Here is a 22,372-nt window from a genome sequence, read left to right on the forward strand (position 1 = left end):
TTATCATAGGTACACTTCAACTGTGAGAGACGGAATCTAAAACAAAAATCCAGAAAATCACATTGTATGATTTTTAAGTAATTCATTTGCATTTTATTGCATGACATAAGTATTTGATACATCAGAAAAGCAGAACTTAATATTTGGTACAGAAACCTTTGTTTGCAATTACAGAGATCATACGTTTCCTGTAGGTCTTGACCAGGTTTGCACACACTGCAGCAGGGATTTTAGCCCACTCCTCCATACAGACCTTCTCCAGATCCTTCAGGTTTCGGGGCTGTCGCTGGGCAATACGGACTTTCAGCTCCCTCCAAAGATTTTCTATTGGGTTCAGGTCTGGAGACTGGCTAGGCCACTCCAGGACCTTGAGCTGCTTCTTACGGAGCCACTCCTTAGTTGCCCTGGCTGTGTGTTTCAGGACATTGTCATGCTGGAAGACCCAGCCACGACCCATCTTCAATGCTCTTACTGCAGTCGTCCCTTACAAGATCTTGCAATACATGTCCCCATCCATCCTCCCCTCAATACGGTGCAGTCGTCCTGTCCCCTTTGCAGAAAAGCATCCCCAAAGAATGATGTTTCCATCTCCATGCTTCACGGTTGGGATGGTGTTCTTGGGGTTGTACTCATCCTTCTTCTTCCTCCAAACACGGCGAGTGGAGTTTAGACCAAAAAGCTCTATTTTTGTCTCATCAGACCACATTACCTTCTCCCATTCCTCCTCTGGATCATCCAGATGGTCATTGGCAAACTTCAGACGGGCCTGGATATGCGCTGGCTTGAGCAGGGGGACCTTGCGTGCGCTGCAGGATTTTAATCCATGACGGCGTAGTGTGTTACTAATGGTTTTCTTTGAGACTGTGGTCCCAGCTCTCTTCAGGTCATTGACCAGGTCCTGCCGTGTAGTTCTGGGCTGATCCCTCACCTTCCTCATGATCATTGATGCCCCACGAGGTGAGATCTTGCATGGAGCCCCAGACCGAGGGTGATTGACCGTCATCTTGAACTTCTTCCATTTTCTAATAATTGCACCAACAGTTGTTGCCTTCTCACCAAGCTGCTTGCCTATTGTCCTGTAGCCCATCCCAGCTTTGTGCAGGTCTACAATTTTATCCTTGATGTCCTTACACAGCTCTCTGGTCTTGGCCATTGTGGAGAGATTGGAGTCTGTTTGATTGAGTGTGTGAACAGGTGTCTTTTATACAGGTAACGAGTTCAAACAGGTGCAGTTAATACAGGTAATGAGTGGAGAACAGGAGGGCTTCTTAAAGAAAAACTAACAGGTCTGTGAGAGCCGGAATTATTTCTGGTTGGTAGGTGATCAAATACTTATGTCATGCAATAAAATGCAAATTAATTACTTAAAAATCATACAATGTGATTTTCTGGATTTTTGTTTTAGATTCCATCTCTCACAGTTGAAGTGTACCTATGATAAAAATTACAGACCTCTACAAGCTTTGTAAGTAGGAAAACCTGCAAAATCGGCAGTGTATCAAATACTTGTTCTCCCCACTGTATATATATAGACAAAATGACAATACATATTGAAAGATTAAGTATTGAGGAGTAATATCCACTATAGTTTTGATTTTGTTTGTAAATAGTTTTTTGGCTACATTCCAAAGAAGACCTGTTGTAAGTTTAGCTTTTTCTGCGTTGACAACACAGCAAAAAGGCTGGTCACGCCTATTTCAAAAGCCATTTACAGGCCATAGGATAGGAGTGGAGACAAAAGGAAAATAGCTATTGAGAGCTAAGAGATTACAGATTTGAATAGAACAAGTTTGTATTGTTAAGATTTTTTAAATATATATATTTATTTATCAACAAATCTGAAGTGGGCTTATTTGGAACACCCATGGGCTTAAAGGTTACATTAGGTACCCATTAAGCCCATGCCAGACTTTCAACATATTTTGACAAATTAAACAGTAAAAACATTAGAAATGGATATAAATGAATTATTGACACTTCAAATGAGAGATTAGACTTTAATTTTAACTCAAATGTTCTCACTTAAATTGAGGCACTATATATAAAAAAATATTCTGAAAAGCGGACTTGGTGGGCTTAATAGGGATGTTTACCCTATATTCTGCATGTTTAGTTAAATGATAGAATGCATATGTCCTTGATTTAGTTTGAACCGTATGTATTTACAATCAGTGATGGGAGTGGGGGAATTATGCTTGTTGTGTAGCTGTGGAGAGCAATGAAAAACAATGTTGTCCTGAAGGTCAGTAAACATCGTCATCAGCAGCTTAAGAGCAGTTATAGAGTGCAGCCTTCCGTTTCCCCAACAAATAACAGTACCGGTACCGTAAATACCAGTACCGGTTCATACAATCTTGGCTGAAGCAAAGTAAAAACCCATACAATTTTCCCTCTTCTTTGATATTTCACTTGGCCTAACTGTTGACAAGCAATTGAGGCTACAGATTGTACCTGTAACATTCTCCCGGAGCTTCTTCCTCCCTCCAAGGTGTACAATATGAACAGGCTGATCTGAGCTTCTTCCTCCCTCCAAGGTGTACAATATGAACAGGCTGATCTGAGCTTCTTCCTCCCTCCAAGGTGTACAATATGAACAGGCTGATCTGAGCTTCTTCCTCCCTCCAAGGTGTACAATATGAACAGGCTGATCTGAGCTTCTTCCTCCCTCCAAGGTGTACAATATGAACAGGCTGATCTGAGCTTCTTCCTCCCTCCAAGGTGTACAATATGAACAGGCTGATCTGAGCTTCTTCCTCCCTCCAAGGTGTACAATATGAACAGGCTGATCTCTGTGTGCATGGTCACAGACAGGGTTCCACAACCCACCTGGCAGCAGTGGATAGAGAAATTACTGAACAAAGCAGCAAGATCTGCACAGGGTTACTATTTCTCTCAGTATGCTGGTATTCATAATTCCACAATACAACAGACGAGTAGGTACACACACCAAAGGCTGTGGCAAGGGGGGGCTGGTGCTAGAAGACCAATGTGTGACAGTGCGTTGGCTTCACCTAGTGGCCAAATAGGGAAGCAGCAACCTGGCTTCCCAAAACACCTTTAGTGTCTTCACCCGATTGCCTCCACACACCTGGTTCAGCGTTGTTATAGACTGAGTGTACAAAACATTAGGAACACCTTCCTAATATGGTGTTGCACCCCCTGTTGCCCTCAGAACAGCCTCAATTCGTCGGGGAATCTACAAGGTGTCGAAAGCGGTCCACAGGGATGCTGGCCCATGTTGACTCCAATGCTTCCTACGATTGTGTCAAGTTGGCTGGATGTCTATTCTTGATACATACGAGAAACTGTTGAGCGTGAAAAACCCAGCAGCGTTGCAGTTCTTGACACTAACCGATGCGCCTGACACCTACTACCATACCCCGTTCAAAGGCACTTAAATCTTTTGTCTTGCCCATTCACGCTCTGAATGGCACACATACACAATCCATGTCTCATTAACCTGTCTCCTCCCCTTCATCTACACTGATTGAAGTGGATTTAACAAGTGACATCAATAAGGGATCATAGCTTTCACCTGGATTCACCTGGTCAGTCTGTCAGGGGTGTCAAAGTAATTCCACGGAGGGCCTGGTGTCTGCAGGGTTTTGTTTTTTCCTTTAAATTAAGACCTAGACAACCAGGTGAGGGGAGTTCCTTACTAATTAGTGACCTTAATTCATCAATCATGTACAAGGGAGGAGCGAAAACCTGCAGACACTGGGCCCTCTGTGGAATGAGTGACACGTGGGCTTTGTCATGGAAAGAACATGTTTTGTCCACTCAGTGTATAACAGCCCAGACTAGGTAGAGCCAGGTGGCAAGAGTGAACTGTGTGCTGCTGTCAGCAACCAGCCTCTGCATAATTTCATTCAAGCACCAACAATTCATGCAAATAAGACAGGAAACTCAACTGCTTTCTATATTTTTATTGCAATGATAAGATACAGATATACTTCCAGACAACCAATTAATGACATTATATTGCAATATTGCAAGAGACAGTCCTCAATGATATTGATCCAAATATGAACTACTAAGTGACTAAAGACATTTTGACCAGATAAAACGTTATCTTCCTTTTTCTTCCAGAAATGTGACAGAATAAAGCAGTATAGATTAATACTACAATTTACAACAGATTGATACTGTGCAATAAGAACACTCAAGAACAATTTGAGATTTTCATGAAATAGTTCGTAATAATACAGCTACTGGCAACTTGCTCTCCAGAAGACATCAGGAAACAGAAAAGCATTGAAAAATAACCCAAACAAAGATACAAAGAGACAAACTACACAGTGTGTTGTTGTAAGTAGTACACTTGTCCTGTACAAGAGCCACACGCCGTTGAATAAAGTTCAGGGTAACACAACGATGAAGAAGAAACAAGCTGGAGACCTACAGAGGTCAACGAGCTCGTACCCTTTTCACACTACTGAGCCGTTCACCGATCTGTACCGCGCCCGCCTGCTTACGCATCCAGCATAGTTCCAGGAACCGGCCAGCACTATTGTTCGGGTCGGCAAGATGGTGGTGAAAAGGGTACGAGCGTCTGGAAGATACTCCTCAGTCTAGACATTGGGTCCATCTGTGTAGAGAGTGTGGGATATCCGAATCATCAAGTGACTTTTTCCCCCCTTTGCTCTCACAAGCTCTGCTCTACCATTCCACGGTGGGGAAAACTTTCCAGCCTGAACATTTTGTGTGGAACAGTATTATAAAATGTTATGCAATGCTCTGCCAACGGGTTTCTCAACCACAAGTTAATCATTCACTATTCTTATGGCAAGAAACAAAACATGTTTGTGGGACTTGCAGTAAGTAGCAACATAGAAAAACTAGCAATATAAATTACTCTACACAAAATCAAAGAAATGACAAAATCGATCAATATCAAATAGGAAAAAAATAGGTAGTCCATCTGATCATTTATATCCACACATTAAATATTCAAAATGTCTGGTGTGTGACAGTCCCCAATAATGACAGTACAGTACACTCTTGACAATATGCCTATTGGTGGTCAAAATGATAGTAAAAAAGTATAATAAAGCAAATAAACATTACGCTGAAAAGAAAAAGTTGTGATACCCCCCCAAAAAAAGGATTCTGTTCAAGTTGAACAAATTGGGTTCATAATTTATCAATTCATCAAAATATATTTGATATAGAATTCCTTATATAAATGACATCTCTTTATATTTTTTTTATATCGTCCTCACTAGCATCTAAAACAACTCTAGACAAAAAATAACGTAACTTTACGAACGGACAGTATTGGACCACAGCCCCCCATAATGCAACACTAGAGAGGAGAATTGGACCTCGACCCCATTGGTTTCTGATGGAGTCCCCATGCATTCACAGTGGTCTCCATCGCTGTCAGTTACTCTGACTAGAATACCAATGAAGCCAACACAACAAAAGCTATCATGAAAGTATGGGCATCCCGAGTTGAACTGACAACACTATTATAAGCGATCGTAGAATGAGTATAGTAAGCTTGAGGACATATTGTCTGCTTTGCATGGCTTCGATATAATTGAAGGGAGAAGGGGATTTAAGTCTACAGTCTCAGCTCCTATACTGCACTGCGTTTATAAGGTGTAAAAGGTTTGGAATTTGACACAACCGTTACAAAAATGAATAATATGTACCAAAATCCCTTGCTGACACTTTTGACATGTCTTCCCCGTATGAAAACAGCATGCATTGTAACAACGATTAACGTGTTTGGCACTTTCATTTCGATGTCTGATTCTAAATGGTGAATACAAACTTTAAAACAGGTTTTCCCATTCCATCTTTGCTGTCTGCATGTGTGTGGCCTCAAAAGAAATGAAGTTCTTCTAGAAAGCTGTCTCTCAAATTATATTATTTATATATTAGTTATAGTGGCGTAGCCAACGGTTGGTCAATCGTAACGTTCGATGGCTGCCTAGGAGAGATCAGACTCACTCTCATAAAAACAAGAGCTGAACTGTGTACAGAGGGCCAGTTTGCCACTGCTAGTACAGGACCGTAGCCCAGTTGGCCACTGCCTAGTACAGGACCGTAGCCCAGTTGGCCACTGCTAGTACAGGACCGTGGCCCAGTTGGCCACTGCCTAGTACAGGACCGTAGCCCAGTTGGCCACTGCTAGTACAGGACCGTAGCCCAGTTGGCCACTGCTAGTACAGGACCGTGGCCCAGTTGGCCACTGCTAGTACAGGACCGTGGCCCAGTTGGCCACTGCTAGTACAGGACCGTGGCCCAGTTGGCCACTGCTAGTACAGGACCGTGGCCCAGTTGGCCACTGCTAGTACAGGACCGTAGCCCAGTTGGCCACTGCTAGTACAGGACCGTAGCCCAGTTGGCCACTGCTAGTACTCAGCTAGTACAGGACCGTAGCCCAGTTGGCCACTGCTAGTACAGGACCGTAGCCCAGTTGGCCACTGCTAGTACTCAGCTAGTACCGTAGCCCAGTTGGCCACTGCTAGTACAGGACCGTGGCCCAGTTGGCCACTGCTAGTACTCAGCTAGTACCGTAGCCCAGTTGGCCACTGCTAGTACAGGACCGTGGCCCAGTTGGGTGACAATGGACCAAAGTACACGGTCGTGTTCAGTAGGAAAATGTGTTTATTTTGTTACCGTGTTTCACGCCTACTGGACACAACCCTGGGCTTAGCCTTACCATGACTGTACAAATCGCACGTTGTTCATAAGACAAGGTCTGGATTTAAGGGGTAGATAGACAAGATGGCAGTATTTCGCCTAGTAAAAACAAGGATTCCATAGCTCATTAATTCCCTCATCTGTGGAAATTGACAAGAGACTTTGCCTCACAACAAAAACAAGACATACAAGGGAAGCATTGCTTCTATAGTAAACATGTAGAGTGGACGAGTCTGAACTAGAATGATCTGGGATAACAGTCATAACGCAAGTACCGGAAAAATAGGGAAAACATCAGGAGAACCAACGTGACAACTTCCTCAGACAAACACATCTGTTAAGTTAATAGTTTGCATTTCTCAGTTTAAATAATATGGGGATTTTAGAACCACAATAAGGCTTCTCTTTTCCGTTGTTATAGCCGTTTGCTTTGTGTCACCGGTGTCAATACTCAGACAGACGTGACATCTGTATAGTTGGTGGAAGATCGGAGCAGACAAGATGGGGAGGCGTCTCCTCAGCGAGGTTGACGAGACCTGGAGGAGGTGGGAGGAGGTCCTTGGAGGAGCACTAGGGTGGAGGAGAAGGAGGTGGCAGTGATAAAATATTTATGTTTGAACAGGCAAGGGCTTTGTCTCACCGTCTCCCTCCTGCTCTTCCCTCTCTCCTCCTTCCTTCTCCCCCTCTCCTTCCTCCCCCTCTCCTTCCTCCTCCTCCTCTTCCTCCTCCGTGTGCTGCTCTAGCTCCTCGCGGGTGATCATCTCAAAGTCGTTCCCGTTGCTGTGCTGCGAGCCCTCGTCCTCCCGCCGGTCGCTGTCCGTGTCAGAGCGCTCAGCCCCCTTCGTCACCTCGCCTTCTTCCGTCCCCTGTGGCACCGTGCCCTCTTCTCCTTCACCTTCCTCCTCTTCCTCCTCACAGTCACCCTCCTTCTCCTCGCTGTCTGACTTCTGGGCCTTGGCGGCATCTGCATCGCTGGTCTTGCCCTCAGTCTTGTCCTGGCTCTTCTTGCTAGAGCCCCGCGGGCCCTTGTACTCGTGCGTGTAGAGCGGACGGAAGGAGTCGATGAAGCCCACATCAGCCGTGAGGTTGGGCAGGAACCAGAAGTGGTGGCGTCCGCCCGTCACCAGCCAGATGACCAGGAACAGGATGCAGCGAGCTGCGGGGAGACAAACAAACATTGTCATGTCAAAGTGAAGGCCAACAACTAACGTCAATGGTGCTGAGGGGAGGGAATCCTGTGACATCTGCAGCTTTGGTGCTCTGTCACCCATTTTGACTAAAGTATCTAGGTAAACCCACCAGATAAATTATTAAAAAGGTAAAAGAACAAAACGTAATTTCGACTTTTTATTGGAATTCCCCTTTAAATGGATACCGCAAGATTCTGGCATTTAATTGGCTCGCGAAACTACGACTAAGTTCCTTCATACTGCACACAGACATAAAGAGATATGGTATCCATGAGTTCATCTGACTAAGTAGAACAAGGGCCTAAATGCCAGAATCTCGCAGTGTCCCTGTAAGGGTTGGATAGGTGTATTAGCAATATGGTGATCACATGCACAGGGTCACAGATGTAATTGCAGGGTACCGTGAATTCTTAAGCTGTAACAATGATACATGTACATTTGTGGGGGGTGCTGCCATGCTGCTCCTGTACTGCCCGTGTCTGAGTGATGCAAGCGGGGAGAACAGGCCGTGGCTCGGGTGGCTGAGGTCCCTGATGATATTTTTGTCCTTCCTGCGACACCTGGCTGTGATGCCGTACCAGGCTCTGATGCAGCCCGACAGTAAGCTCTCGACGGTGCTCCTGTAGAACACAGAGCCCTCGGAGACAGGAGGCTGAAGAAATTCAGCCTGAGGTTGAAGAGTCGCTGTCATGCCTTCTTCACCACGGTGTCCGTGTGGTTTGACCATTTCAGCTTCTCAGAGATGTGTACACCGAGGAACTTGACGTTTTTGACTGTCTCCACGGCGGCCCCGTTGATGAGGATGGGGCGTGCCCAGCCTGGTTCCTCCTGAAGTCCACAATCAGCTCCTTTGTTATGCTGACGTTGAGGGAGAGGTTGTTTACCTGGCACCACACTGTCAGAGTGCCAACCTCCTCCCTGTAGGTCGTCTCGTCATTGTTGGTAATCAGGCCTACTACTGTTGTGTCGTCAGCGAGCTTGATGATGGAGTTTTAACTGTGTGAGGCCACGCAGTCGTGGGTATACGGTGAGTACAGGAGGGGACTGAGGACCAGTGTTTCCTCTGTGTTCATTAATGTGTAGCACTGCGCCACACCAAAATAAACACCATATTTCTACCAAACATAGTTTCAATAAAGTTCTGTAAAGCACATTCACTTTTCTTGGTAAATAGATAATCTGTCTGGGTTCAACACAGTTCTGAAGGTTACTTAGCTCTGTGAGCTATGGCAGGCAGCCTGCAACTCAAGAAATAGCGCGCCAGTGACCAGTGCTCAATACAGATGCTCTGCGGCGCGAAACACAATTAACTTGAATCACTAGAATGCACCTGCGTGAGAAACGGCACGCCAGGGACCAGTGCGCAATACAGAAGCTCTGCGGCGCGAAACAATTCACTTTAATCACCTCAGAGTGCACCTGCGTGAGAAGCTGCAAGAAAGGTACGTTCGCTTGTTTGTTTGACTAACGTTAGCTAGCCAACTAGTTAACTACATAAGCTAGCTATAACCAAAAAAACTCTACTAACATCATTTAGATCTATAATATTGATGCCACAATTGTAACGGCAATTATCTATCCAATATCCACAGAGTATGTTGATGATAGAAACATGGTTAGCTGACGTTACTAGTCTAGCAAGTTAGCTATCTAGTTCGTTTGGAACTGTATCAAGTGCAAGCAAGATAGCTACATTTATCTGTCTTCGATTATAATTTTTTGCTCAGATGAGTTTATTAAAATATTTCCAGCCACAGCAGCAAAAGAGAAAGGGGGAGCAGGGACAAGAGTGTCATGTAACGTTAACTTAGCGAGCTAACGTCAAATCAGCCTGAATTAAATGAAACTTTCTTTAGTTAGCTAATTGTAGCTAACTCCGTTCCGTACATATGTGGGCAACCACGGCATTCAAACGAGGCTGCAATGACAACTAATGGGACTGTAGCGACTGTGTTGGCATCTAAATCTGGGGTGTGAACTAAGTTTCGATTCAGCGTTGATTGACATGGTAATGGTCCAATAGCATTGGAGAAAAGTTGAAAAAAACTGACCCTGCACGTTTAAGTGTGACATGTCATTTATATTATTATTGTTATTATTATTATTATTATGCATTATTCAACTCATTCTGTGCCGTACAGCCTCTTTCCACCAGGTGTAACGCTTCTCTCACAGATTAAAAACAAGAAATGATCAATGGTGAGTGTAAAGTTAATTACTTGGGAGTTCATGTGGTCCTCTGTAGCTCAATTGGTAGAGCATGGCGCTTGTAACGCCAGTGTAGTGGGTTCGATCCCCGGGACAACCCATACGTAAAAATGTATGCACACATGACTGTAAGTCGCTTTGGATAAAAGCGTCTGCTAAATGGCATATTATATTATCAATAGTTAATTCAATTAATTGTTAATTTTTCACGTAAATCACTGAGAGCCATCATGACTCTGTGACACCCACAGTTTAATTGTGAAGATACATTTTGCGCCGCCCTAAAAGCCCTATTCAAAAATCCACACAAACCTTCAAATAGGTATGTAATTTTAGAGGTGATAAGTTGGACAAATCGGGTGAAAAAAGCTGGTTCCCCACACGACATATCTCCCCCTTTCACTATGACGCAGTAGCTTTCGCTTCCCCACCCTCCATTTAAAAAAAGACCCCGCGGAGCGCCGTTGCTTTCTTCAATCATGCAGAGACGGGCAGCATGAAGGTCTCGTCATTGACTTTGCTGGAGGGGAGAAAATGTGCTTTACAACGGTATTCATATTACAGTTGACCTGGAAGTATTACGTTTTTGGGGCGATAAAATAAGGTCAAGTGTACGGAACAGCGTGATGTACAAAAGTGCTTTAGCTACCGTTAACTCTTTAAAAGCTTAAGCTATCATTTTTATAACAAGTGTATTGGCTTACTTTACTAGACAGAGAAGAGGCAGAATCCCGGGAGTGAGGTAGGGATGCATGAGGGACAGAATGGAGGAGAGGAGAGGAGAGAGCCAGGAGGGGAGATGGAAGGAGAAAAGGAGAGAGGAGAGCAGAGAGAAGAAAGAGAAGTAAATAAAGGAGAGGAGAGGAGGAGGAGGAGAGAGGAGTAAGGCCAAGTGCGCACCACCGGCAAGCCGGATGGGACCCAAAGTGGCTTAAAATTGACTGAAGCCGCGGCTATATAATAGGCCACATGATTAAACTACAGATGCGGCAACTAATATTTTTTAATAGTGATATTCTACAGTCACACTGCATCCATGAGTAATAATGAAATTGTGTATGGATTTTTGTATGTTTTCCAGATACATGGACCAAGAGGGACACCTTTACAACCAGTTCCTGGACCTGGTGTCAGTCCCTGATGGCAAGGCAGACACCATCGTTGCCGCCATCAAGGAGGTGCTGCACATCAAAAAGATACCAACAGAGTGATTGTACGGCCTGGGCACTGATGGGGCTGCAGTGATGACTGGTATGTCTTGTGATACAAATTATTTTTCTCATCTTCAAAACAGGACAAAATAGTGGTGTTGCAAAACAGCTAAAGGATGCCTTCGCGTGGATGGTGTCTATGGCTTGTGCTGCCCACCGCCTTTCTCTGGTTGGCCTGTAAAGATGCATCAGCTGAGGTCCCTTATATGGACACTTTCAACGAGCACCTGGAGCAGCTCCAGTTACTTTGCCAAAAGCACTAACAAGACAGAAGTCTTGAAAGCTGCTTCAGTGACCCTAGGCCTTCAGTACTTAAAAGTGAAGGTGTGATTATGCATAACATTTCTTCTCTTGGCTACTCTGGTCTCATCTTGTTCACCTACTGCATCTACACTCAAAATAAATGTATTTTGCAGGAAGTAAAGGATGTTCGCTGGCTGTCCCGGCACCTGGCCGTAGCTAATCTTCAGCGAAACCTCAGCGCAGTGTTCACTGCATTGGCTGAGGAGGTGGGGTTGAACCGGTGCCAAACTTCTAAGGGCCTCTATGCTTTCTGTGCCACGTACAGGTAGGCCTACATGTATTATAGATTATAGTGGAAATTAAATAATGTACTATGTTGCCATTACTGCTTTCAGTGTCTCAAAACTCTATTTGAGTGGTCCACAAAGTGGCTTTTAAAACCTGTTTTGTATTGTCAATTGATGTATCATTGTGGAGTGAGAAACTTTTCTAACTCTACAGATTTGTGGCAGCGCTTTACCTGCAGGCGGACGTGCTGCCTCACCTGACGCGACTTTCAAAAGGATTCCAAAAGGAGGATGTAAACTGGCCATAAAATTACAGATACATTATTTTCTAATCTTCATGTTCTACGTGTGCAAATGTTTCAGTTTAACAGAGTCACAGGACAGCAGCACTCCTCAGTGAAATATTAAACAACTACTGACACGTCATTATAATAACTTCAAGCAAAACAACTCGTGTTGTAGGTCCCTGTGACAATGGCATCACTCCTCGCCGTAAAAAAAAAGAAGCCCAGCCCCCAGGGTCATTTCTGAGCCAACTACACCAGGACCTCGATGACCCAATGGGTCTGGGCACATTCAACATCAAGGTCTGGGCACATTCAACATCAAGGTCTGGGCACATTCAACATCAAGGAGGAGAGGCCAGGTGACGATCAAGACCAGGAAGCAGTTCTGGGCTCGGTTCAGAGAGGAGGTAAAAACATTTGTTTTCAAATGCTGTGATGAAACCAATGTTACATCATGTGTGTTGGATAAACTAAAACAAAACAGCTATTAATCACTTATTTTCTGTTTTGCGCTCTAATTAGGTCATGGATCCATATCTTGTTGGCCTCCAAGACAGCGTAGAGCGGAGGTTCTGACACCTGGAGATTCTGGGGGCCTTCAGTGTGTTGGGACCTCAGGCTGTGTTCTCTAGTGAGAGGATCAACACCTTTAACCTGACCCTCCGCTCCAGGCAGTTCTTGCAAGCGCCAGAGGCTGCTGTGCTGCAAGAGTGGCCCTCTTACAAGCAACGTGTGCTAGTTGGAGCATTCAAGGTATGGCATGAGTGTGACTATCTTTTGAAGAACATTTAAGGCCCGTGTTGCCCAACCCTTTTTCCTGTTGAACTACCACTCTGTTGGCTCTTCTTTAACGTTGTACATCTTTTAGTTTTTCATGTATTTCAGGGTATGGACCAGCTAAGGGCAATGACAAAGCTGGCCTCTCAGTTTGATGAGTGGGGGCAGCTCTATCCCTGCCTTAGCCAGCTGGCAGCAATCGCACTGACTTTACCAGTGTCTTCCGGTAATTGAGAGCAATGTAACGAGTAAGAACATTTAAATGTGAAATTAGATCCTCTTAGTCCATCTCCCTTCTCTTATTATTATTATCATCTCTGTTATTGCAGGTCAAAACAGACTGCAGGGAGAGCATCTAGCCGCCTGCATGCGGCCCCCCCATCAAGGAGCTGAATTACAGGAGGGTGTTGGAAATCTTTTCCCAAAAGCCCAGAAGAATAAAGTGCTCTGACAGAGGCTGTAAACTCTGTCAGAACTAGGTTGTCGTCAGAACCTGGAAAGAGATTTCCAACGCCCTTCTTTTGTGATGAACATGAATTAGTGGGCTCTTATTCATGTTCAGTCAAATGTTAATTTTGTCAAGATAAACTTTTTTTTTTCAGAAAGAAGGTCTATGTTGTGTTTCTTTAGATAGCTGCAGCACTCAACCTTAAAATTGCATACTGTACACTATAATCACTTTACCAATACGTTATTGAGCTCATTTCTGGGGTTGGAAATTATATTTCAGAAGGTTTATTTGAGTTATTTCCTTTTAAAAAGTCACCAGAACCAAGCTTTTCAGTACTTATACATATTTTGTTTTGGGGTCAGAGGACCCCGGAACCCCCCCCAAAAAGGGTGACCCCCCCCCCCGCAAACTTTTCCCTCACAGCTAACACATTTTCCAGAGGAAACACTGCTGAGGACGCACCCTTGTTGAAGCTCAGTGTGGATGAGGTCATGTTGCCTACCTTCACCACCTGGGGGGCGGCCCATCAGGAAGTCCAGGACCCAGTTTCATAGGGAGGAATTCAGTCCCAGGGCCGTGAGCTTTGTGGTGAGCTTAAAGGGCACTATGGTATTGAAGGCCGAGCTGTGGTCGACGAACAGCATCCTCACATATGCATTCCTTTTGTCCAGGTGGGTAAGGGCAGTGTGCAGCGCAATGGCGATTGTGTCAACCAAGGATCTGTTTGGCGGTAGGCGAATTGGAGAGGGTCGAGTGTATCGGGGAGGGAGGAGGTCATGTGGTCTTTGACTAGCCACTCGAACCACTTCATGATGACAGAAGTGAGTGCTACCTGCGTCCTCGGTGGAGACCGTAAGCACATAGTCTTCAGGGGCTCGTCCGGTGTTGGTGTCTGCAACGTGACTGGCTTTCTTTTTGTAATGTGTGATCGTTAGAAGCCCCTGCCACATAGCCTTTGTGTCCGACCTGCTGAATTGCTCCTCCACTTTGTCCCTATGCTCATGTCTCGCCATCTTGATCGTACTTGTACTGTTTAACCGGTCACCTTGCCCTGTTTATAAGCAGCATCTCTCTCCTTCAGTTTCCCTACAAGGCTGCCATCAATCCACGTTTTTTGATTCAGGTAAGTTTTGAAAGACACCATCGGTTTCACATCATCTCTGCATTTTTTTATGAATCCGGTGACTGTGTCGGCGTATTCATTGATGTTATCCCCAGATGCGACCTGGAACATATTCCAGTCCACGTGATCAAAACAGTCTTGGAAGCATGGATTCTGATTGGTCAGACCAGCGTTGTACAGACCTGACTACCGGAACATCCCTTTTGAGTCTTTGTTTGTAGGTGGGAGGAGCAAAATGGAGTCGTGGTCCGATTTGGCGAAAGGAGGACGAGAGAAGGCAATTCTACCTAGCGTATTAGGACAAGTTGTCGCCACCATATTGATTTACGCTATCCAATCTTTTTAGTTGTACACAAGGGTCTAGAGGTTGGACGTTTTCTTTCTTACCAACAGCCAACAGCAGTATACTGGCCACGAAACAGCCTGCTGCCACGCTCAGATAATACACGCCCACACGCATCTCAGCCGGCCACAGTGGGAAGAGAGTGGCCGCAATCACTGCAATTACTGTAAACACAGAGACACAGGCCTTAGTACAGTGGAAAATAATCATTGATATTCCCATTAGCAATTCATAGGGATGGGCATTTGAAATGTTTTGTACTCGCACAATTCCCCTCCCACCCTCCCGAGTTCTCAAATAAAAAAGCAATTTTTTAAAACACAAGGCCAGCACTGGAAAAAACGCGTGCATTTATAGCTGTACGCCAATCAGTGCGCAACAATGCCTGATTTATCATAACCATTACAGAATAATCCTAATTGCTAAATTGCCCCATACATATTCAGTCAATTAAAAAACAAGTGCCATTTTAAGATGAATTTATTGAAACCGTAATATTAACTGATTATATTATATAGCAGAACACAATCTTCAAAAAGGTAGCAGTAGCCTCAGTGGTGGCTCTTGCTCGTAGAAGCCTATGGCTGTTTTGTTAATTTCCAGAGCCCTTATCACAGTCAACAGACTCCTATTTTATAGTAAAAATCATGATGTAATATAACAGAATAAAATATTTTTCCAAATGAAAAAACGTTGCCAGTGCGAATTGATGCACATCTCACATCTAGAACAGTTATTCTCAAAGAGTGATCGTTTGAAACTGGGCTCAATTTGGAGAGTTGAAAGACCATTTTTTTTTTCAGGGTTACAAACCAAAATCTGTCTTTTTGATATAGAGACGTTCGATTTGGATCAACAATTCCACATTGAACAATGCATGGGGATGAATTGCGGACAAGACATCTGTTTAGCGAGTAGGCTTAGGCTAAATGATTGAAAATATGCCGTCTTTATCAAACTCATGTTTTTGCATATTTTCACGGTCTATGTTTAGAAGTGTTATAGCCTAGGCTAGCCAATTCTAAGTAGCCTAACTGGAAAATAGACGGGACGCAATTTGTCCAAAACTGCAACGCTCGTTGCTGGAACCACATATTTCCCTACTTCAGTCAACCAGTCCATTTTGTTGTCATTTGGCAAAGAATGTAGCTGGTGTATCCCATCAGTTAAGATACATTTTTATAGCCATTTATTTCTGTAGGCCTAATGGGAGTTTGTGTGCTCATTCAGCACACGTGTAGAGGGAGTGATCGTAACGCAATTGAGTTAGTGAGACACGGAGGGGAAAGGGAATTTAGGAAGAACTGTGTGATGCTTGGCTTGGTCTTTAAGACAACATTTCGACCTCTCGTTAAAGATGGAGTTTTGACGTCTGTTCCAGTACTCGATTACTCATGTCCATCCCTAGTCCAATTCAGTTGCAATTTTCAGTCATTTGTGAATGACGGTTAGTTTAATCAGTTATCAAAATGGACTATTCTATGTAATTAAAACTACAATTCCACTCACCCAGAATCAGTCCCATGGCAAAGGTTTTAAAATGGACTGGATCGTAGATCCAAACAAATACCTGGAAAGTGGAGTAAATATGACGTTTTTACATTTCACCTTAGAAATCGTTTTTTAAATTTGTCAATCACAGTGATTCACCGTTTTCACATATCACATTGAACCTTTTGCCATCATATCATGCTTGCATGGCAAACTGACGCCACAAAGAATGTGTCTCTCGTCATGGAGAATGAGTCTCGTAAAGTGCACCCTCAAACAGTTATCTTGTGAAAGTAAGCCATTTTGCTTGGAATTCTCTCAAATGTCACAGGGAAAAACAAACACCAATGTGCTGAATTCATGCACATTGCACAAAGTTCAGAATGATCACCATCTTTCAAAGCGGATATTCCAACAAAGACCTCTGGCTAAAGACGTTCTCTACATGTCAACTGAAACATGCTCACTTTTCCAGAAATTCCTGCTTTCATACTTTTACCCATCCTAATCTTTGGAGAGGCAGAGCCCGTTTTCCCAGGATTCCCTTTGTTCCTTCCAACTCACCTCATTCCCATCCAGGAAGAGCTGGTCCTCATGAGGCTCCAGTTTGAATTTCTTCTTCACATCTTTCTTCTTCTTTGGCGTTCCGGGGCTATCGTCCTGAGCAAAGAGAAACAGCATGGTCATTATGGCTTTTAGAGAAATAGGATTGTTCTAGATTCTATGACCAAACCGCTTCAGTGGTCTAACCTGTTACGAACTATACAACATGTTCATAGCCTGCATATTCAGTTCATTCAATGTACGTACACTCTTCTCCTTCTTTACATCTGAAGCCTCTGCATCCTTGGCATCCTTCTTCTTCTCCTTCTCCTTCTTCCCCTTCTTCTCCTCTTCCTTGCCGCTGTCGCCCTTAGCCTTCTCTTTCTCCTTCTCTTTCTCCTTGTCTTTCTTAATGTCCTTCTCTGGCTTCTTCTTCATGACTTTCAGAGCGCGGTGGAAGAATTGCTTCTTCAGCAGCCTGGCGGGGAAGGAGAGCAGAAAAAAACATCATTAATATCAACCGTTGTCAAATATCGTTTGGCGCTTCATCATATTATTTCAGATTTTGTTTTGGGAGCAGCTGAAACCACCGGGAGCCTGAATAAAGTCCTCGTGAAAACCTTTCACATTACACACATTTTGCCCCAATTTTCTTATGCCTCGAACTTCCTAAGCACATAGGGACATCACACGAACATGAAAGTTGTAGTGAATATTGTATAGTGTGAAAGCAACTTCAGTTCTAGTGTAGGGTGGTAGTTAGTCTAACGTGGGAGTGCTAGTAGTTGTCTAACCTGTTGCAGTAGTCCACCACAGAGTCTCTGGTGGTGAACACGGCCTCCTCTCCCTTCTTTGCCTTGGCCCACTTGGAGTCCAGCAGACAGTCCACTGCCTTGGAGGCTGACAAAGGGAAACAGGCAACCATGTTCAAAATTACAGCAAAGGCAGGGACATACTGTATGTTGAAACTCTACGGCGATCATGCTGTGCCAACATTCTGAAATCCTTGCCCCTGTGGATGTGTACAAAAGATCCTCTCCAACAGACACAGCTCATGCAACAGACTGCCCACGACTGTGCAAACACATTTACTGACACTGTTGACAGAACAGGTCTGCTATGGGGCTAAAGGCATTGGGCAAATGTAAACATTGGCAGGTCAACAGTACTACTATGAGATATAGTGAGAGATTCTGGGTCAAAGGTTAACTATTCCAACCCTCAACTCAGCAGGACCGGAAGCAATAATAAATAAATGCCAACTGCTGTCTCTCACGTCAAGACAGTCATTAGGCCTACTAAGACCCAGATTTGTCCTGACTGTTCCTGACCAGGAAAGACTTCAGGCCTTAGTTAAAGATGCACTATGCAGAAATAGTTAGCCTAATTTCAGTTTGTGGCAAAACAAGAAAGTATAGTGTAGAAAATTATTGTACCATCTAAACCGCTGTCAAATATATTTTCCATAACCAAAAACATTGTATTTTCAGCTGTTTGAAGCGTGTCTACAAAAAAACAAAAGTAAAATATACAGAAACTAACCTTAAGAACAGAAGCATAGAAATAGTGCACATAGAAGAGATCTACCGCTTCTTAGACTTGCTTTCAATGAGAATGACAGATCTATAATACCAATTGCTATGTGAATTGGGTCAGGTCACCTAAAAAAATGACATACTGCAGCTTTAAAGTCTAAAACTAGGGTTCTAAGGGTTTCCTGGTCAGGTCATGTAGTCCCTCCCCCCCCCCCAAAAAAAACAGGTTTAATCCCCTAAAAGTGCTTCTCAAACCAGTCCCCACCATGATAGCCTATTTGATGTAGGGATATTCCAACAGTACAACACCTGATTCAACTAGACGTAGTCACGGCCTTGATGATAGTTGACTAGTTGAAGCACTTTATGTGCTAGTACTGGAATATCAAATGATGTGGACTGGCTGTGGGGACAGGCACTGACTGTCGCAGGCTGGTTTGAGAATCACTGTCCTAAATGAGTGAATAAAGGAGAGTATGAACGGAGCACTGACCGATGAAGTAGTCCACCCGGTGGCCCATCATGTTGGTGGACTTGGTGGGGCAGTTGAAGCGGAGGTACTTGGCCACCGCCTTCTCCTCCTTGGTGGGCTCGCTCACCTCCTACACACCGTGAGGAAAAGGGAAATCAGAAATGTTTGTGTGTCACTATGATGTGTTGTGTTGAAAAAAATACCATAAATATTGACTCTTCTGCTGCAACACGCTTTGCTACTCCTTTTCCCTACTAACACTTCCAGACCATAGACCAGGGTTTCCCAAACTCAGTCCTTGGGACCCCAAGGGGTGCATATTTTGGTTTTTTGCCCTAGCACTACACAGCTGATTCAAATAATCATCAAGCTTTGATCATTTGAATCAGCGGTGTTAGGGGAAAAAACTAAAACGAGGACAGAGTTTGGGAAACACTGCCATAGACAAAGGCCTACACTGTAGGCCCGACAGCATTGCTACAGACAGCGACTAGGCCTCAGACCAGTCAAGCAGCAGATCAGACCATCAGCCAAGGAAAGGGGGTGGGCTTTAGGACTTCCTGCGGTGAAGTCAAGTCAATCAGCCAATCTTTATTCACAACACATAATAACATATGCCATTTAGCAGACGCTTTTATCCAAAGTCACGTGTGCATATATTTTTACGTATGGAGGTCCCGGGAATCGAACCCACTACCCTGGCGTTACAAGCACCGTGCTCTACCAACCGAGGAGGACAGGAGTAGGGTGAAGTTGCCCCTAGACGCTGATCTTGGGTCAATTTAGTATTTTCCCTACTAATGGTTAAGGTTAGAATTGGGGGAGGGAAGGCTGACATCCAGCATATGACCACGTGGTGTTGATTGACATTCATGAATCGAAGCGCTTCATATGATTTCTAAAGAAGCATTTATAAAAACAACTAAATGATGTAAAACTAGGCTATTTCACTGGGATTTCCAGAAATAGTCTTATTATTATCTTGACACGTGGGATGGTAGTTCTTGTTTGGACAACGAACACGAGCTCTATCATTGGACAATTCCAGTCACACCCCCCTCCATTTTGCTCAGTTTCATAATCTCCTGTTCTGTGCCCACTAACTGAACATGGCCCTGGTCCGACACTGAAGCCAGCGCTGCCTGCCAACATGGAGGGGAATGGAGGAGCATCAGCACAATGAGATCCAGTCCTGGCTGCCGCTGCCTCTGGCCCAGCTGGCTGGCTCAGCAGCTACACGCCACATGATGAAGCAAGGAGGGCTGTGAAACAGGGTTTTGTTCAGGTATGGGTATCATCAGTCACGAAATTCAGACACACAAGGCCCCACTAAATGGAAAAACTCCCCCGTCTTTACCTGAGCCTATCCGATGACTATGAGGAGAGGGACTTAGACCCTCCTCTTTTCCCTTCTGAAAGACTGGGTTCTGTTCAGTAGGGCACGCCATAGCAAAGCATTTCGCAACAGCAAACTAAAATCTGTGTTCTTATTGGAAATATCAGGTAGTAGCTTATCTCCTCGTTTCACAACGTTGTCTCGCTAGTCCCTACTGAACACAACCCATTACTGGCCAACTCCAGAGCCCCCCCCCCCCCCCCCCCCCCCCCCAAATCTGACAACTGTCTAGTAGTTGATGAGGATGCCAGCTATCAAACCTGGGTTGTGTTTTGTTCAATGTTTATGCTCACAGAAAGTTCACTTCACTCATCACGGTAAAGCAACATTGTAATAAGTTATTCATAACAGGTGTTTCCGTTACCATATCATGACATCATGAGAGACAGATAGAGAAAAAAAAGAGAGTGAGAGCAAACAGGATATAATGGGATAGATATAATTCCAACTATTGCATAATAACAATGTATCCTGTTCCTCCAGCCTGGAGAAAGAGATATGGAATATTATGCAATTTTACGACTGACAGCCAAGGTGTAGCCTACCATCATGTGGTCCTCTGTAGCTCAGCTGGTAGAGCACGGCGCTTGTAATGCCAGGGTAGTGGGTTCGATCCCCGGGACCACCCATACACAAAAATGTATGCACACATGACTAAGTCGCTTTGTATAAAAGCGTCTGCTAAGTGGCATATTATATTATTATCAGCGGTTGTTGATGCATGTCAAGGTGATGTGAACCTGTTTCATAATTTGACAATGACCAGAAGGCCTGAATTGTGTGTAATCGATTCCATTACACTACAGCGATGTATGTTATCGTCAGGTTGTCGAGTTGTATGAAGTGTGTCGGCATGAGTTTGTCTCAAACAAAATTAAGAGGGACTGACCACAAAGAAAACTAGTCCACCCTTACTGGAAAAAGTATTGCAAATTTGTACAATGACCAATGTACCTCGAAAGAAATCATGATGCAATCTAGCTACGTCTAGTTAAACTACGTCATCGATTAGAAAAATGAGACTGACTATTCTCGTGCAGCCATCAAACATCAATTAATGAGGATGTGCTGGCGCATCAGTGGCATTTGGCTTGCCAAAACAGTAACGTTAGCTAGCTATTTATTCATGCCAAAACACGCCTTGGCTTCACATCTGGTTGCCCGCCATGCAAACGCAGCTTGCTTTACTATCATTTTGACGGTAACGTTAGTAACTGGTAACAAAGCTAGTTGGCAATGGGTTTGCAATTGCTTTCTCTGCCTGGTTTCTGATACCCCCGACAGAGTTAGGAGCTAACGTAGTTAGTATAAGCCTGGCTAACTAGCAAATTGTAAATTCCTCCTCCTCAGCTAAATGTGTTACTTAACCCGGTAACTTTAGCTAACTAATGTTCTGAACTAACTAGGTAACGTTATTGCTCTTTGAAATATTCGTGTTACAGACAACGGTACTGCAAAATGACTTCCTGCAAAATAAAATATTTAAGTCGTTAGCTAGCTAACGAACAACAGCTGCTAGCACAGCTTTTCGCCAATCAACAGCAACGATTCGCCAGAAACATTCCCTTACTACAAAACTAGTCTGTTGCGGGAAATATTGCAATCTCCAAAAGGAGATGAGTTTTAATAAACTCTCTGTAATATATCCAAGCAAAAACTATCTTCTTCCAGTTAGCGTTAAAATTATTTTACCTGGATCCGTTTCTTATGCCTCCTGCGCTCCGCCATGATTCTCCAACACAGCTCGTCTGATGTGTGATCACGTAGGACGTACGGGTAGTATCGCGAGAGCAAAATGGCCCAACGCAGTACGTTCCAAATAGGTTACTGCTATCCAGCAATCTTGGGACGTCCCTGCCCTAAAACGCAACCTTAACCCCTACCCTTAGCCGAACCTTAACCATAAACCTTACCTAACCTTAACCATTTTAAATGTAAACTTCAATGGGGTAGGATACCGGGTAGCATGGAACTTTCCAAATACCCTTTTTCTGTCTTGAAAGGTGAGTTTCTTCAAGAAGAGACCCTTGTTTGAGAAATTAAATCGAATTAACCACCTTGTAATAATAATGTTATATTATGGTAATTATATTTGGCTACTGTTAGTATCAAAGCATGTGTTTAGAATTTGAAATAGCCTTACCACCACTGTATCTCAAAT

General features: G+C 44.0%; 1 protein-coding gene across 1 annotated transcript; it reads right to left on the reverse strand.

Annotated features, from left to right (window-relative positions):
* Window positions 1-6,757: 6,757 nt before the first annotated feature.
* On the reverse strand, window positions 6,758-21,972 carry LOC311146517 (translocation protein SEC62-like). Its single transcript, XM_084183034.1, has 8 exons — window positions 21,904-21,972; window positions 18,837-18,945; window positions 17,603-17,708; window positions 17,076-17,286; window positions 16,830-16,925; window positions 16,284-16,344; window positions 14,819-14,938; window positions 6,758-7,810 (listed from the first exon to the last, which is right to left on the reverse strand). Exons 1-8 carry the CDS (start codon window positions 21,937-21,939, stop codon window positions 7,263-7,265), a joined length of 1,287 nt encoding a protein of 428 aa, XP_084039160.1. The 5' UTR covers window positions 21,940-21,972; the 3' UTR covers window positions 6,758-7,262.
* Between the last annotated feature and the right edge of the window lie 400 nt (window positions 21,973-22,372).

Source organism: Coregonus lavaretus (genome assembly GCF_964263955.1).
Source record: "Coregonus lavaretus genome assembly, chromosome: 19".
Lineage (NCBI taxonomy): Eukaryota > Metazoa > Chordata > Actinopteri > Salmoniformes > Salmonidae > Coregonus > Coregonus lavaretus.